The sequence below is a fragment of the Hydractinia symbiolongicarpus genome, chromosome 8 (genome assembly GCF_029227915.1).
Source record: "Hydractinia symbiolongicarpus strain clone_291-10 chromosome 8, HSymV2.1, whole genome shotgun sequence".
Lineage (NCBI taxonomy): Eukaryota > Metazoa > Cnidaria > Hydrozoa > Anthoathecata > Hydractiniidae > Hydractinia > Hydractinia symbiolongicarpus.
The window spans coordinates 13,190,987-13,209,702 of NC_079882.1; the positions used below are offsets into that span (position 1 = coordinate 13,190,987).

General features: G+C 31.9%; 3 protein-coding genes across 3 annotated transcripts in view; 1 reads left to right on the forward strand and 2 right to left on the reverse strand.

Annotated features, from left to right (window-relative positions):
• The first annotated feature begins 12 nt into the window (after positions 1 to 12).
• Positions 13 to 12,351, forward strand: LOC130654388 (erlin-2-like). The gene is made up of 12 exons (XM_057456952.1): positions 13 to 156; positions 3,046 to 3,068; positions 3,821 to 3,901; positions 7,655 to 7,701; positions 7,795 to 7,856; positions 7,941 to 8,066; positions 8,515 to 8,588; positions 8,663 to 8,721; positions 9,406 to 9,497; positions 10,135 to 10,224; positions 10,301 to 10,380; positions 11,735 to 12,351. The coding sequence occupies exons 1-12, from the start codon at positions 69 to 71 to the stop codon at positions 11,876 to 11,878; spliced, it is 966 nt and encodes a 321-aa protein (XP_057312935.1). The 5' UTR covers positions 13 to 68; the 3' UTR covers positions 11,879 to 12,351.
• A 2,895-nt stretch (positions 12,352 to 15,246) lies between these two features.
• LOC130653766 (achaete-scute homolog 1a-like) lies at positions 15,247 to 15,726 on the reverse strand. Its single transcript, XM_057456283.1, has one exon. The coding sequence runs from the start codon at positions 15,724 to 15,726 to the stop codon at positions 15,247 to 15,249; it is 480 nt and encodes a 159-aa protein (XP_057312266.1).
• The window catches only part of LOC130654391 (protein C3orf33 homolog), a 47,401-nt gene continuing 44,312 nt past the window's right edge, over positions 15,628 to 18,716 (reverse strand). The window contains exon 6 of the mRNA XM_057456955.1: positions 15,628 to 15,798. Coding sequence (XP_057312938.1) covers positions 15,776 to 15,798 — 23 coding nt within the window. The 3' untranslated portion in view covers positions 15,628 to 15,775. The remainder of the gene's footprint in view (positions 15,799 to 18,716) is intronic.

Here is an 18,716-nt window from a genome sequence, read left to right on the forward strand (position 1 = left end):
GTATCGTTTATGTTTTGAATTAAATTTTAAAAATTAGTGATCCCTTTACATAGACCTTCTCCAACAACATGGCGGATGTAAATGTTGGCGCAGTTGCTGTATTGGTTGCATTATTTGCATTAATTTGTAATTTTAGCTTGCATAAAGTTGAAGAAGGTATGAGATTATAGCTGCTTTAGATTCCTAACATAAATATAAGTTATCTAGAGAACAGTTACATATTTTTTCAAATTTAACGGACTAAAGTCTTTCGCAGCATTAAAATAATTTCTTTAAAATTCATAACGGAGGATGGTGTTATGACAATGATATTCTACCTTGTTTTTATTATTTTTCCTAAATTGTATTAACTGAAATTCTTGCTCTATTACAGTTTAGCTAGCGTAATTTTAAACATAAATAATCATAACGAAGGAGGGTGTTACGACAATAATAATCTGTCTTGTTTTGTTTTTTTAATCAAGTCTGGTAACAAATAATATGTTATACATCTCACCTCCACTTCAAAGTTCTTAAACAAAAAACAACATGTGCTAGCAATTACTCAATCTATAAAAGATTTATTATACAATTTTTCTAGAGAACCCATTGGTGGAATGAGCTTCATTAACAGCTATGCCAAATTGTTTATACGTAGCTATAAGTTTTGTTAGTATTGAATAAAGCTTACTCTAGAAATCTCAATTCAGGTATATATAGTTTTTCGACTGTGTGGTTTTCAGTTTTGGTGAGTGGTCGCTAAGTACTAAGGAAATGGCGCAAGATGTAAGTAAATCGGAGACAAGACAGTTAAAACTGTAAGAGTCCCTAGCTGAGATGCTTAGTTCTCGTGTTTTGGGTTCACAAATTTAAAGGCCCTTAACTCCAACATGAAAAATAATAACCCTGGAAAAAGTAAAGCTTGCAGGTCGCAAAAAAATACAAATTTATTCTTGTCGAAAAACAAGTAGCTACTAATGAACAAGCCAATGATCATTGATCTGTGGTGTTCCCAGACCACATCTAGAAGGTAGTTTACGTCGTTACAGAGTGCTGAAACCGACTTTACTTTTCTAATTTGAACCCTGCAATATCAGCAAGATCTTAGCCATTTTATCTTTTTTGCCTGCAAATTTTTTAAAAAAATAGGAGAAACACACTTAAATACTGTTGATTTTGTTGGAAAAGGTTAAAATTCTGGATTCAGAAGTTCATGTCATTTAATTAATCCTATATCCATAGTATTTTGAGTTGTAGACTTGTTTTTTAGTTGTAGACAAAACAAAGTTTCCCACAATAAGGGGAATTTGGGTGTATTTTCAAAAAAGATTTGCAGCTAATGCTCACAGTTTACTGCATTCTTCTCTATTAACAGCGTTTTTAAGTCCTTTGATATGGCCACAAAAAGATAAAATAATTTAATAATTTTAATTTTTAAAAAATGACAGGAAGTGGAAGCAAATGGGAAACAAATGAAATACGATTGGGAAACATTTTCGAAAGTGTTTTAAAACAAATTTAGAAACATAATTTAAAATAAAGTTTGTGTACAGTTAGTGGCTGCTAAAGTGTATGCACTTCAAACAGCAAATTAATTGCTTTGGGTTCCAGAATAATAACACAAATTGATAGAAACAATGTACTGTTTGAATGAGTAGATACAACACATTCAGTATGCGTTGACTATTTATGGAAATTTTTGGGGAATGGGTAGGAATGAAGGTGCCTCCTTCGTGCTCCGTCATATGCACAAATATATAACGCATAACCTGAGCGTCAGGTTATGCGTTATAGGCGTTTTCATGCCCTGAGCGTCAGGTGCATGAGACAGATGAGATGCACTGAGCGTTAGATGCATCGACATGTCCTGAGCGTCAGGCACATGCTAATTATGGTGTTCTCTTCCATACCATGAGCGTCAGGTGTATGAGAGATGCCCTGAGCGTCAGGGGCTTCAACATGTCCTGAGCGTCAGGCACATGCTAATTACTGGTGTTTTTATTCATACCCTGAGCGTCAGGTGTATGAGAGATGCCCTGAACGTCAGGGGCTTCATCATGCCCTGAGCGTCAGGCGCATGTTTCTTATTCACATGATGACTACACTAGAGATGCCCTGAGCGTCAGGCGCATCGACATGTCCTGAGCGTCAGGCACATGCTAATTACTGGTGTTTTTATTCATACCCTGAGCGTAAGCTGTAAGGTACATCTGAAGAACTTGTGCAGTGTGGGATGTTGGGTTCTTATATGTAACCATTAATAATCAAGACCTGGGTAGGGTCCAGTTCCCTTACAGGCAAGTGAGACTAATAACCCTGGCAATCTTTAAGATTAGGTCTATAGGTAGAAACCACCCCCACTGTGTCAGGCTCTACATGACATGTTCAATGACTAAGGTAAACCTAATGTATATTAACCACAATACTAAAGAACTGTAATTCTGTCACCACAATTAACATGAGCAAAACTTGCAGTTTAGCTCCATTTTAAAATAAGGTCCTTTATGCCCAAAATTTTTAAAAAAATTTAATTAAATAATTGTTTCCAAATTGTTTCAAATCGCTTCACATTTGGTGTTAGGGTCATTTGAGGGTTAAATAGGCTTAAAGTCTGACTTAACTAAAAAAATTGAAGTATTCTACCGTCGAGACGTGCATCATTTATATCCTTGCCTTGTAAAATGTTGTTTTACACTACTATGGGTCATGGCATTCATGTCTGCCTTTTTAACGCAGATCACATTAATATTGGTGAGTAATGGCTGAGAAAAACAGCAAGCATAAAGTATTTCTTTTTATTCTAACCTATATAAGAAAATTTGATGGTCCTATATCAGAAAATTTTATGGTCAGGTGACAGTAACACCAAATCTTAGTAATTTTCTCCTGGGAACTATACAAAAAAAATTCACTAATTTTGCACAATTAAGACGAACGATGTATAGTAATGTATTACAATGAAGGAGAGGTGTGAATACCTGCAGTGTGAATACCTGCAGTGTTGAACATTAAACCAAAGCAATATATTGAAAACTATCAATAATTGTTTCAACTATTTCTTTTTAGGACATGTCGCAGTTTATTATCGGGTAAGAGCTTGTTCCTATTTTACTTTCTCCTTTTAAGCCATTAAATAGGCTTGTGAAAAAGATATTTGTTTAATTTTTAATTCAAAGATAAAGGCTTTAAATTCTCCAGCCTTTAGAGTTTGGTGGTTAAATCGTCCCCTGAATTTGATAAAGTTTGTTTTTTTGTAATTTTAATAACTTATAGCATTGTTCAGGATACGCTGTTTTTGTGTATTTTTTATGACCCTGATTTAAAAATGAGTTGTGGGTGTTGCATATACTACCAGAAAAATCAGTTTTCTTTGCATTTCTAGCAGGCTAAAATGTTTCTCAAAAATTGGAAAAAAAGTGATCTTTTTTAAGCTTTAAAGATTTTGATGATGCATCTTTCTATAACATTTGCCACATTGATAATAAATGCATTAGAACTGCGGCTAATGCAAATTAAAACAAACAAAAAATCATCCATATTTTAGAAATAAATCTGCTAGTTGTAATTTTCTCATGAAAATATAAAAAGATAAGGCTCCTTACTTTACTTCATGTAATGCCAAATAACTTTCCCATTTATGAGCATTGTTAGAATGAAATAGAAAAATGTCTGCTAATTATTCCTTTGTTTTTTTTCCTGTTCCTGACTGTTAAAATAATTGAAATTATATCAATTTGTGACAGACTGAAACAAAGATGTTTATTTTGATTTGTTCTTGAGATGGAAATCCAGTTTGTTAGCCTTTTTGATTTTTAAATTTGATTATCCTGTCTTTTTTTAGGGTGGAGCATTGTTATCATCAACTAGTGGACCTGGATTTCATTTGATGTTGCCATTTCTAACCAGTTACAATGTGGTGCAGGTAACTTTATTACTTGTGGTCAATTCTTCGCAGTGTAGGAATAACTGTTATAAAAGAAAGAGAAACATAGAAATTTTTTTTAGCTTATTCTTACCTATTCTTGCATCAATAAATTGTCTTATTGTTTTCCAAGACTTGTTTAAAAATGAGAAAAGCAAATTTTAATAAGGTCATTCTGACCTCCTGGCAGTTGAAACAGGAAAGTTTTCAACTATCTACGCTTTTTTGTGAATCTTCTATTGTAAGGGGTAGCAGCAGTACTTGCATATAGAAAGTGATGTTGCATCAAAAAAAGTACTGTAAAGAACTTTTACAACAAGAAAGATATCAATAATATTTCTCTTTATTTCAATAAATTATTTTCAAAAACCATGAATAACAAAAGAATATACCCAATTGACTACATAATAAAGAACAAAAAAACACTGGGTAAAGTGAAAAAATTAATTCTTGTAAAACCCAATATGCAAGTGCTATCCTTGTACTATCGCCACATCATATTACTGCGATTTTGAGTAACAAATTTGCGAATGAGGAAAAAAAATATATCACTTATGAAATGCAAGGAATTTAAAAAAAGTAGCAGCTTGGATGTGATTTTTAAAAATCTTTCCAAACATATCGGAATAGAAGTGGCAGCAGGAAAAAAGGTTAAAAACAGGTACTTCGGACTTTAATACTCAAACAACAATAAACGTTAAAACTGAGGCAAAGGAGCTGACATTTATTCTCATAAACCTCAATATATAAACAACTAATATATATATATACATAAAGTATATTAAGCAACTATGTTGTTGTTCTTTCTTATATTATTGCTGTAATTGTAGTTTTTGGAAGTGAAAAAAAATATCATCCTTTTATTACTTGATTGTTTAAACAAACAACTCCAGCGACGATCTGGTGACTCCGCTCGCCACATAACTTCATGGTTTTGATTCCATAAAATAACTTTGCAAAAATGCAGGTTAACAAGGTGGACATTTCCCCAGGTTAAGTAAAAAAAGGAATCAGCTGAAACGTCCTCATTTCGTGATTTACGTCCTATTTCTGTGATGTGTTTCTTCCAATGTGAGAAACATTGGAATTATTTCCAAAGTCTATTTTACTAATGATCTAATACGGATGTTATACGCTAAAGCTGTTTGTTTGTAGGCTCTATACTAAATCATGAAAAAGCAGCTATGCAGTTTATCTTACTTCGATTTGAAAAATCTCAATAACATAACAAATGCAAAACTCTGGACTTCATTAACAATAATTTTGTGACGTAGCCAACAATGTTGTTGTCTGTCGGGTGAAGAACTATCTGAAATGACAAATTTCAAGATGATTGTATCATCATAATAAAGATACAAAACCATTTGCAACACTGATATAAAATTTAAAGATAGAATAATATAGAATAAAAGAATATACAATGAAAGTCTGCAGAATGAATTTCCAAAATGCACCTAATTTAGCTAGGTACCTATAAGTTCCTTAAATGATGCAATCAAAATGTTTTAAGCTCCAAAATGATCTTTGCTGTTATAAATTTTATTTTTAAAAAATTAAAGATAAGTGTTCAAAAGCCTTATTTAATTAATTGGTAAAGTAAAAGTGTTTCCAACAAAGTGTACAAAAGTGAATGTAGGCAGAATTAAGGTCACCCCAAATGCCTGGAAAGTAGTCTGCAAAAAATAAAATTTCCACAACATTTCGTAAGAGAGAAACGAAGACGCTCCACCATATCAATTTATTAAATTTATTAAATACATCATTAAATACATCTTACAAAATTTGGTTAAAATGTAAGCAAAAGGCAAATTATATTGTAAATAATGATGAGAACGGAATTCTTTTCACTACGCTAATAACACGCCAACATTAGAGAAATATGATTTCAGAAACACTCCGAAAGAACGTAAATTTTCCGATTCCGTTCTTGTTATTTGTCTCCGCGCCATAAGTGCACAGGATTCTTTTTAACGAAGTTTGCTGTTTGTAACAGTTCTGGTAATATAATTTTTCAACTACAGCTATTTCCTTTTTCGAACAATTAAGATTTAGTCGTATATTATTTTATTTATTTTGCTTTTTCTCATTGAGTGACTCTCTCATACCCCGTTCTTTTCTTTTTTTTTTGAGGGGGGGGTCTACTGAATTGCTGAATTTCCCAAATTTTAGGTGGGGCTTGTGGTCTTCAGTTTACCCTAGACTGACCCATTAAAAATGAAAAGTTCGAGGAATCTTCCGTTGAAGAAGATCTCACAAATCAATTTTAAGAAATAACTGCATAGTGTATAACAAATATTATTGCCTATCTCAATAACAAAATATGTCGTGTCAGACTTCGTAACAGAAATCACAATCTGATAGACAGCTTTTTGTAAACTTTATTCGCAAGGTTGTTTACGTATATCAAACGTGTTTTTCTATTTATTAGGAACACCCGCATCAAGCTTAGCAGCATCTGCATCTGCTCTGTGATTATTTTTTTCTTTGGTTTACAGTAAACTCTTTCGACAATACAAGAACAACATACTCACCGGATTGTTTGTTTTTTTTATTCAATTTTTTTTATTTTTACTTTATCTTTATATAAAATTTGCGAGCCGCGAATATAAATTCCCGCGATATTTCCAAGTTTGCCTAATCCGCGAAAAATAAGTTCAAATGTTTCATAGAAATAACAAACTCACCCCAATTTCTCTTCGCCTACAGCACTGCCATTGCATTTCATTGCAAGTATCATGCGATAATAAACGCATGGCAAAATTAAATCGATCACATGGTTGCTGAATTCATGCCATTACAGAAAAAATGATGAATGAGGGAGAGCTTTTATAAATGTATCAACAAAGTTCCAAGCATGATAAATCAGATAAATCAATCGAAGTTTCTGTCTTATTCTTTATTCTTTAAACGTTTTAACTTACTGAAATCAGACTTCTTTGCAACACCGATCAATTCTTGTTGTTGTTTCTGAAGACAGCTTCGCCTCGCTAGCTGTCTTACTTTTTGATTATTTTCCTTTGTTCAAACAGTTAGTTGTTTCCTTATGGAGACAGTATCATATATAGACTATTAGAATACCTAAATTTTCAGAATTTCCCCTTTTATGCTCTAAATTTAATTATCTCCATAGTGCTTCAACTATCTTCAACTATCTCAATGAGCATTCTTGTTTTTTTTCCTATAATATGCAATAATCCCGGTCATGCTAATAAAAAAAGAAAGAGCGTGATAAACATTAATTATCATAATTCATAACCACGAGACAATGCTGTGATTTCTTCTTTCTGTTTTGTTTTGTTTTGTCTGGTCTCCAAAAACAATGACGATTAGAATAAAGAGAAAAATAAATCTAAGTGGAGAAGGTGATTTTTTTACCTGCAACCACTTTTTTAAACAGAACCAAAAGGAAAAACCATGATGCCACCAACCAAAGTTTGGTAAGTCAACAATTGTCACTTCCAGCCTATTTTAAAGTCAGAAATTTAAAATGTCACAAAAGCCTCCTTTATTTTTGGAAGTGATCCAAATGTTATTCTGACCTATTTATTGCGATCTTTTTGCTTATATGAGGGTGGCCTATTTCACAAAATGTTGACTTTTCTAACTAACATCTGGGGAAACTCAGAAGGTTTTTTTTAAAAAAACTTGGATATGGTATCAGGCAAAATCAGAATTAGCTTAAATGTTTTACAATTTGTATTTGCCAATCATTGAAATTAAACCCGAACATCTTTTCATTACTTTTACATTTAGACAACTTTACAAACAGATGAAGTAAAAAATATTCCATGTGGAACAAGGTGTGTTTTTACGTTAGCAGTACAAGTTGAGGTTGTAGTTTCTTTGTGCATTCATACACACTTTCTCCATGTAAAATAATCCTTTTTTTATAGTGGTGGTGTGGTTATATACTTTGATCGCATAGAAGTTGTTAATTTGTTAGGTGCCGATTCAGGTATTTGAATAATCGATTAACAATGGTTATGTGTTCGAATGCAGTTACTTTTTGTGAAACTGAGTTCGTTTTTTGTTTTAATAGTTTACGATATTGTAAAGCGCTACACAGCAGATTACGACAAAGCTCTTATCTTTAACAAAGTTCATCATGAGCTCAATCAATTCTGCAGTGGACACACCTTGCAAGAAGTCTACATTGATTTATTTGGTATGACGGTTCATTCAATCCTTTCCCGCCCTTTATGTTTTCGTCTATTGTAGGAGTAAAAACATTCGTGAATTTGTGAATTTTAGGGTACATTTACGAAAATTTATTCCTGCGGAAAATGACAGTTTTAATGTACAATTTTCTCAGAAAAAATTAAATGTCCACCTTACAAAGTTTATTTATTCCAACGCCGTGTGTCAGACTAATAATAAAAAGTATTTTAATATTTGTTTCTTATATTTGTTTTAAAATTAAACATTTTTTTTTTGAAAATGCTGTATCCGCAAAACTTTATTATGAAATGCAATAAATTGTTTCATATTTGACGAATTATGTCCAAGTGGAGCTTTCTCCTTTTTTACCATAAACGTAACCCACATTTATGGCAATAATAAAAGATGAAAGTGACTTAAAATTAGCTAGCTTGTATTATCTATGTGTATTTTAGATCAAATTGATGAGAATTTAAAAATTGCATTGCAAACTGACTTGACGAAAATGGCTCCAGGCCTAATGATTCAAGTAGTTTATTATTTTTTATTATTATTTAAGTTCTTTCTTTAACGTGTATTACTAAGCATATACTGTTATTTTAGGCTGTGCGGGTAACTAAACCAAAAATACCGGAGCAAATCCGTAAAAATTACGAGCTTATGTAAGTTTGATTTTTATTGTTTTTTGTATCAACTTTAGAAAAATGGTATGAATATTTTTTACAAATAAACATATTTATTTAATTTCGCTTACACACACTTTTTATAAGCCTCATGTTACTAACCATAGCCAATACTAATCCACTCTTTACATGACAAAACAATCTAATTCAAACACTCATCCGTAGCCAGCATAAAACATTTTAAATCATTGTGAACTTGCATAATCTTTCACTTAACAACAGATATATATTCAGAAATTCAAGTCAGTTTTCATCCAAACCATGCAACGGATATTTTTTGCATGCTAAACACAAGTGAAGGTTAACAACGCTACGAAGTAGCTGGGATTTCTTTATATAAAGTGCTGATCGATGAACATTTTTTGCATTCCTACGCCAACTCGTGTTTTTTCTTTACTAAAGGTCACATGTCTTTAATAAATATCGGACAATCCAGACATACAAAGGTAGGGCCAACTAACAAACACGAGGCTAAAATACTTTAAAGAATGAAGGGGTTGATAACAGCTCAGCCTGAAGTGAGAAAAAAAGGGTATTACAAAACTAGTAATCATTTCTGAGAAAAAAAGTTCCGAAACTGTTTGAACGAAACAAAAACTTTTAAACCGTCGATGTAAAGCATTCTGTACTTAACCAGCTCAATACAATCTTTTAAAAATAAAGGGAAGGCGAGAAGACCAAACTGTTGATAAGCGTTCAGCATCAAAAGGTCATGGAAAAAGAAGCCGAAACCGAAAGAAAACTTGCTGTTATACGTAAGTTTTAAACGTGTCTTTCTTTTGACGAGTTAGCGTTAATAAGGATTCATTCATTCTTTAGATCGCGTCCCATTGCAAACTATTTATGGGCCGTGGACACAGGATTATATTTATTGGAGAGTGATAATGATTTTTGCCATAATATAATTTTCGCTTTTTGGATTATTAGATTAGCATTCCTGGGAAATAATTTGTTGCGTTTTTCTGTAACTATGGTGGGTTTGTATTAGCAACAGTCAGAAAAGAATTGTTTATTGTCGTAAATTTGCTAAACATCGTAAATTAAGAAGTTTTGTGTGTGTATAAGTAAATATAGATTTAGCGGGGGGTGAACCTCATTTACACAAGGATCGAATCATCTTGAGAGTATAAGGAAACAACTTAACGCTCCAAACCTAAGCGGTTCTGTAAGAGTCTCTTAAAGCACCCTTGAAAACAAGTTGCTTTACACCAGCCATACAAGAATATTCTTAGAAAAGAATGTAGCACAGAGAGTGAAAAATTGACCAGATTATTTCAACGAGAAAAAGAGGGTTCTTTTAACAGGTGCCAAATTTGACACTATAGATAATAAACCTTAATATTTTAAATACTAAATATTTCTGTTGAATAAAACGCTTTGTCTTTTTTATAGAGGCTGAAAAACTTTCCCAAGTTGCGCAGATACAATTTAATCAAAAGATATTAGAAAAAGAAAGTCATCAAAAAATATCAAAGATTGAAGGTTTGATTAAGCTTCTTTCATAGTATAACGCCTTAGCTTTTCAATTGAATAAATTTTCATTTGATGATTTTTTTAGACGAAACACATTTGGCGAAACAGATCGCACAAGCTGATGCGGAATTTTACTCACAGAAGAAGATCATCGAGGCTAACAAGGTTGGTAGTTGCGCTATGTTTTGTTTCACCATAGAAAGTTGTTTCCGACTATAAGAGGTGTCACTACGGGACCGTATAAATTTGTTTCTGACTATGAGAGCTGTCACTGCAGGACGTTAGAAAGTTGTTTTCGTCTATAAGAGGTAGTAGTAGAGTAGTTTCAAATTTGTTTTGAATACCTTATTCGTGAATTAGCGGAAATTTAATCATTTGTGTACATTTTTGTGAATAGCTACTTACTTTTCGCACAAATCGTTGCTGTCATTTCGCGTCTAAAATCTGATTTAAGATTAGGCCTTTGCCAAGATCAGTTCGAAACAGGCTTGAAATTAGCAGAAATTTAGCAACATTATAGCATGCTTGTAGGAAAAAACAACCGTTTCAAAGCCATCTTTTTATCGTAAAAATCATAAAAATTAAATTTCATTGTTGTAAAAGTATAGCCTGTCCTATCTCAGCTTAAGTGAAGGGATGGGACTATACTTTTCGATTAAGTCTAAATATCTTTGCCTTCGTTCTAATTAAATTGTACAGTTTAATATATTTTTTTATTCCCCTCGTCCTGGGAAGGTTTTTTCGCACGACGATACGGATTTAACTAGATTAGTGTTTCCTATTTGCTGTATTTTGGTTCTTTTTCATACAATTATTGATTTTGCAAATATGGTCCCCACGTACTTTGATCTTTTCATACAAATAGCCGACTGAAATAACCAACCAACCTCGAATTTGAAAAAGAATTTGGGGGTATTTCGGATCTCGTTTTTTACCACCTCCATTAAAATCAAGTACCATGACTATGAAACTTGGCACAGTAACTGATCAAAACAAAAGAAGTTATTTAACATCAAAAAATTAATGCTGACGTCATTATATTTTGCTGAATACATCATTTTTTCCAAAAAAAATAAATTTTATTTACATTTTCCTAATTTGTCTTTCATATGTGTAACACAAGTATATTTAGATGAGATGTGTATTTATAAAAATTTATGTTGGAAGTGTTGTAATGAAAAACTGTTTCAACAGCTCTCACAAGATGTAAATCTCACTTTTGTTTTAGTAACGGAAATAAAACTTTTCATATTTCTTCGTAATAGAAACAAAGTAAAAGTCTTAAAATTTCAAGCCCATACCTTATCGTGAACGAAACTGATTGGGGTGGTGCCCCGCCCTATCAAATAAAAAAAGGTTAACAACCCACCTCTTGAAAGCCTTTCGTTATTATTCGCTGTAACAATCAATTTTTTTTATCTCTGCTAAGTTTTGTCATCACTAGAATCTTTTTCCTGATTCCTGATCTGAAGGAGTACAGTCACAAACTTTTATGTGTATTTATCTTTATTATTTATAGTTAAAATTAACACCGGAGTATCTGGAATTAATGCGTATACAAGCCATTTCTCAAAACAACAAAATATATTATGGAAACAGTATACCAAATGTCTTCCTGGACAGCGACGTGTACAAGAGTGGAAAAAAGACACCGGTCAAATGATGTCCTTAAAGGCTGCCGTTAAAATAACCTTTTAGTCGTAAATAAACGTCAAACTTTTTTTTATTTATTTTAACAAAATCATTTCTTGTTTTCAAATATTATTAAACAAATCGTGCCATGATTAGCTGTCAGTCTGAGTAGCCCCTCGAATCAACGCGCTTCTTAAATCAACGGGGAAGAGGTTATTTGAATGCGAAATTAGAGCTAAATGGGACGAGTATTCGAATATTAAGTAGTTTTAAAAAGACGAGTATTTGATTCAAGTATTTTTATTTTTAACGCGTATTTAAGGTCATATTCGTTGTCAACACCGTGTGTTGAAGGGATGGTAGCGACAAGTTCTCTTCAGAAAATTAAAAGGTTGTCTTTCCCAACAATTTATTTATCGCGTTTGTCGCATTTTTTAGATAAAACACCCTCTCTATGATGTAACAATAGATAATATTTTTCACGAATAAAAATGATTAGGTACAGACTTGTTTTGTTCTTCCCGAGGTTTAATCATCTCGCGAGCCAAGTTTATTCATGTTGTTTCATGATTTTTTTTTCATTGCAGTTGACATAACGATGTTGTGAAATATCGTGCGGCGAGAAAATGTTTGAAAAGGTCTAAAGAAGTCAAAGAATTGATTTGAAATAAATTTGATTTTTATATTTGCTCAGCTGGAGATGCAGGTGCATTTTGTTTTTTCTTCTTTCCTTATTCCGTTTTTATCAATTTATCAACAAAGATATCAAAGAAATAACATTTAAAAATTTTTATTCAACGCTATAGGATACTGTGAGAGAATGCGAACTTTCTCTCAAGTGATGTTAAATTCGATATATATATATATGTATATATATGTGCTGGATTTTTAAAATTTAATGTGAAGCGAAAAAAGGATTCTTCATAAAAACGGCGAATCATATATTTTCAAGCGGCTACAACAGTGGCGTGTAAATACTGCATCAAAACTCGTAGAGAAGTAAATAATAAAAAATAATCTAATATTTACTGGCATTAAGCAATTGCTAATTTTCGCGCATTCGCGAAAAAAAGTTCCTTAATGCTCGGAATGTAGTACGCGATGAAAAATTTACTTTGTTTGAAAGAAATAAAACTGAATGCAGAAAAGCGTTTTAAGTGTCCCTTTTTTTTCTGTTTATTTTTATAATTTGCAACAATAGCTGTTAAAAGGATAGCTGGATAGTTTGCATGAAAGAAACGCGCCTGTGCTTAAAACCCTTAATTTTGCTATTTTATCTTTGTTAATTATGGTGCAATTTAAACGTGCGCAAAAATTAATACGCGCGAAATGCATTAATATTTCTTTTGGCGAAGATTTGAACGCGCGCGAAAATTAACGCACACAGTAAATTAGTATAAACAAGGTAAACTTGCTTTGTTGGACAAAAGTTTGTGCAAAAATACGTTGTGCAATGGGAAAGTGTGATAATTTGCGTGATAAAAAATTATAATACCTAGCGTCTTTCGTTAGAGGCGCTTGGATATAAATTGTGCAGAGTTAAAGTAAAGTTAGCTTCGAATAAAGACAGAGTGACACTTGTCCATTTTAAATACAAACAAAACTGAATGCAATTGACTGTCTCTTATTCGAAACCCATGGTGGAAAAAAAATTGATTAAGAAAAAGATTCGAAGTATTAAAAAAAATTTAAAATGTCTTGGTTAAACTTTGTAATAGAAACGAAAGAAACAATGAGTTTTTTATTTATCTTACTCGCTACCTTTTTAAAATGGTAAGCCTTGTTAGGGACACATTAATGAAACGTTTGAATTATGGGCATAAGAGAGGGTGAGCTATATTCATGAATACTAAATTCAAAAGGTAAAAAACTAATTGAAATGTGTTAATACTAGAGTACAATGTTTTAAAGCTGAGTTAAAATACTTTTCTCAACATAACATCGTCCAAGGGGAGCACAAATTGAATCGTGCGATTTTATGAGAAGAACTACTAATACGCACTATTGAAGTGCGTGTTGATTTTTTACAAACGAATTTCACTCTGTTCATTGTCGCAATAAAACAGAGTATGCCACTCTAACCAAGGCACCGTATTCATTAAATTTTTAAGTGAATTTGGTCGAATGTTTTATTTTTAGTTAAAATCTATTTTTCATTCTCCAATCAGTTATTGATCACATCTTTAGATAAAATTAACTTAAATGTTAAAGTTAAAACTGTCAACAAATTTTTCTTTTTGTACATTTTTTAGTAGATGATTTATTTTGCTCTAAAATCTCAATCCCTAACTGAAATTTCAAATAAGTGGCCAAAAGTTGTAATATTCGACTCGCCCTGACCAACCTTTTAATCTAACTAGCGGTAGGTCATCTTGACTGTCCCGTTACGCCTTGCTGTAGAGAAAATGAGGAAAAATTGAACTTTAATTTTTACGAACAGAAAAATCTGATCTCGTTACATATCAAATCAGGGGTCCCAGGGCAAAAACACAGATTTTATTTATGATTTTATGCCAATTTAATTTTTACTATTTTCTTACCAATTTCTCAAGGATTTGACAAATTTCCTACATAAACTGGATAACCCTTGGAAAACTGAGTACACATAAAAAGTGCTTTGAATTTTGACAGTCTATACTGTTACCACCAAGGTTCATTGCTAAACAATGGGCTAATCAAGTCTAAGGGTTTGCCCCTAAAACTTGTTTCTGTTTTTTATCAACTATTTGCAAAGCTTGTAACATTTCTGCCTTCGTTACGAAATTTTCTAGGCTTAGGAAGAAACTGCATTGGCTAATAGTGTCATGACACAATTTTGTCAATTTTGAATGCTTCAGCACAAATTTTACAATAAGCTGAAAATTTATCATTTTTAACAAAACTGAGCCTAGGATAGCTTTTTCCCACTCTGGACGGTGTCACTATTATAATTACTAACCTTGAAAAAAGTTGTTCTACTCTCTTCTCAACTTAAACAATTGCTACATAAAACTCTGGGAAATGTCATAAGAATAGAAATGCTGAGTAAAGAGCAAACAAAATTAAAAATAACTGCGTAAACAAAATTTTGGAGAACACATGTACAAAAATTATAATTTATTATGCCAAAAAATCAATTTCATGCTTATTTTATGGTTTTTGAGAAAAAATAGCTGATTTTATGATTTATGCCAGCTGGGACCCCTGATCAAATGCATTGACAACGGCCGTAACTTTAGATTTCCGGGCTTAAAGTTCAGGGGAAAAAATACAAAAACGTGATTAAGAAATTTGGCATTTCTATACACTATATATTATATATACATTATTTTTTTAAGTTAAAAATAACAGCGAAGAAATATTTACAATCTAACAAAATAATACGTTTAAAAAATTAAAAAATATTTTTTGACAGATTTTTCAACTTGAGGAAGGTAACTCATTTCGATCTTCAATCGAGCCCTCTTCACTTAAATTTGAAGACTCGGAATTTTTTCTTTTATTAACATTATTCTGGTCGTATTCTTCCACTATGCTTTTCAAATCTCGAATGTACATCATAGCATAACGTAGAATTTCCACTTTGGACAGCTTTTTTTTGTCCGGTAGAAACGGGACCTTTTTACGCAGAGAATCAAACCCATCATTCACTTGTTTTACGCGATTTCGTTCCCTTTCGTTACGTCTGGCAACAGCAACTGGATCCATTGTAGCAACAAGACTGTGATTTGTTCTTCGCTTACGTGGTTTGGCGTCCATAGGTAAATGCATTCGTGGAGACATCATTGGTAGAGAGTAACCAACATGTTCGTACTTAGCAAAGAGTTGTGAATTGTTGACGAGCATTGGACCGTTGATAAAATTTACGTTCATGATTGGTTTCGAATAGAGGAGCTGCATCATTTGTTAATCGGTGCCAGGCTATGCTCTGAATAGTGTGCCGTTTTGTTCAATCATCGCTTTTACTTATATCTAAAAGAAAAACAATGAAACAGTACGTCTACTTTAATGTATAAATGTGAAATTGATCGCCTAATCCATATCTCGTACGAATGTAGTAGTGTTAGGGAGGGCGACGAAGTATACTTTTGCAAGTAAATACAGCGATCGCTTGAGAATTTATAAAAATTTCTTACTATTAGTTCTTTATTTTTAGAAATCGAAAAAATCAAAAAAAAATCAAAACGAAAAATAAACAAGAAAAGTAATAAAAAAACAGAAATAAATTATGTCCCCCCCCCCCCTCTCTCCCTGAAAGTTAAAGTATCATAAAATATCAAAACAAAAGAATTAGTAAAATTATTCAAAGTGCTAATAAATTTTTTGCAATGAAATTTATATTTTCTCATCCCGTTTCAATAAGAAAAATAAACATTGGAAACACATACAAAAGCACTGAGCAGACACGCTCGAGCTGAAAGATAACCTTTCAAACCAGCTGGGAAGAAGATCGAAGAAAAACAATACATAACAAAAAAATTTGATCTGATTAAATAATGTAAAATTAACAATTGACGTTATTCATACATGCGAAAATTGATCACTGCTAGACTCTCTACTTAAAAAAATACAATTTTTCTGGTTAATATATTTGCCTTTTTAAGTCACCCGTAAATTTTAAAAATAGTGGATTTTCACAATTTAGCATGGAATTTTTCTGATTTTTCAGCCATTCCCAGCCTCATTCTTATAAAAATGTCCTTTCCCGAGAGTGACTGCACAAAAACATAAAAATGAAGTACATATTTTAATATTTTTTTATAAGCTGCGAGCATAGCTTGGAGGACCTGATGAACGGACAAACAAAAAAACGCATATCCCAAATTTGTATTTAAGAAGTAAAGCAGAACAGGACGTTTTCTAAATGTAAAAAAATAATATAAAAAGAAAAATGAAGAAAAAAAAATTATTATTAATTTTACCTGGTGAATAAAAAAACCCCGATGCAAACCAGGCGCGGTACCGCCCTCATTAAGAAAAAATGCCTTCAAACAAACGGATTGATTGAATTTTTTTCTATGGAACGTATTCAAATCATAGAACTCTGTTGCTCTGCTGCTGATCAATTTTACAGATGAGAGAATTATGAAAATAAAGTGATAGTGTGAAATCTTCTTTTTAGCTTTTTATGATACAACGCAAGTTGTGTCATATCATAAATGCAGAAAAACCCCACTTTTAACGAGAGTAAACTTTAAACATCTCGTAACTGAAAAAAATAAAGTCATAAAATGTCTAGCCTATACCTCATTTAAAAACAAGTTATCGAAAATAAAACAATGGTTGTAGTAAAATTAATCCCCTCCCCCACCCCCCCCAAAAAAAAATGAAAAGAAAAAAAAAAGAAAAAGAAATCCACTGTCGGTGTTCTTTTTAGAATGTACCAAAATGTAAATTTAGAAATCTGAAAAATCACATTATTTAACATAGATCTTTATTTTTTGGAATTTTTGGACAAAACTTTCCAAAAAGACGTATTTTTATACCAAAATTGTTCTGATATCGGAGTAATCTAGGATGAAATATTCCAGAAAATGCTTTTTCTATGCTTTTCATTATATGCTTAACATTAGACAATTTAATCATTGAAATCCTTTTAAAACCTATTGTTGATACTCTGAATTTTCGAAATTGGAAAAGGATGAAAAATTCCATCGTAATAACCCTTCTAAAACAAGTTTTAACATTTAGGTAAGAAGCTAGTAAACGATGATAGAATAACTATACAAGGATAGTTTTGAAGGATAATGTATAATAAAACACGAAATATATTCTAAAACTATTGTCGGAGTAAAATTGGATGAAATATTCCAAAAAAACAATAATCGAAATGACATTTTATTGATACATATGCATATACATATACATATATTGATAAATATACATATGCTAACACGTATCCTCGAGAGTATCAGAAGATTAATTATTCCAAACATCTTAACAAACTAGCAAACGAAAAGAACTGGTAACACAATCCAAACAAATATCAAACTTAGGGAAATACGAAATATCAAACACTGTTTTCACATTAGGCTTAGTACAACTTTAGTTAAACAAAGATTAATGTTTCTGACTAAAAGGAATCTAATAGAATGGAAAAATCAAAAGAAGAAATTTTAAGAGTGAAATAACAAGAAATATTCCAAAAATAATTAATGACTTTTCAGAGCAGTGTGGAAAGAATTATAAACTTGCTTTTTGATTTAATATAAGATTTTTTCATCCAGTATCACTCCTTATTACTCCTCTTATTTATTACAAGCTCGTGAGCTTTTTACAAGCTCGTGAGCTTGTATTAAAACGCAAATGTGTCCTACAAGAATGGAAATTTTTGCCTCTCTGAGCACCGACACGGGAGTAGTCGTGTGTTCGAATCTCATCTTGGTAACTATTTTTACTTTTTTTTTCTTTTTACTAACTCGTAACTAACTATCTCCGAAATAATCAATTGCAACGTCACAGATTTAAATTTCGTACCTAAACTCTCTAAGTACTTGGAAGTCATCTAAATGACGTTTCAGGCCAAATTTGGTATTTGTTTTCGACAAAACTTACCACCATAATTTTGATTTTTGTCACTTAACGTCATTTTAGGCCAAATTGGTCCAAAAATTAAAACTATTTTAGACAAAACTTGGCAAAGTTAACAAAAAAAGTATGCCGAACATGGTGACATTAAAATTTTGATTTTTTGTCACCTAAATGTCATTTTAGGCCAAAATTGGTTCGAAAATTAAAATACTTTATTTTCGGCAAAATTTGGCACAGTTAACAAAAAAGTATGCTGAATATGATAGTGACATCAAAATTTTGATTTTTGTCACCTAAATGGAGTTTAAGCTCATATACGTTTCAATCGCGCGACTTTTAACCATGAATGATAGGCTGTA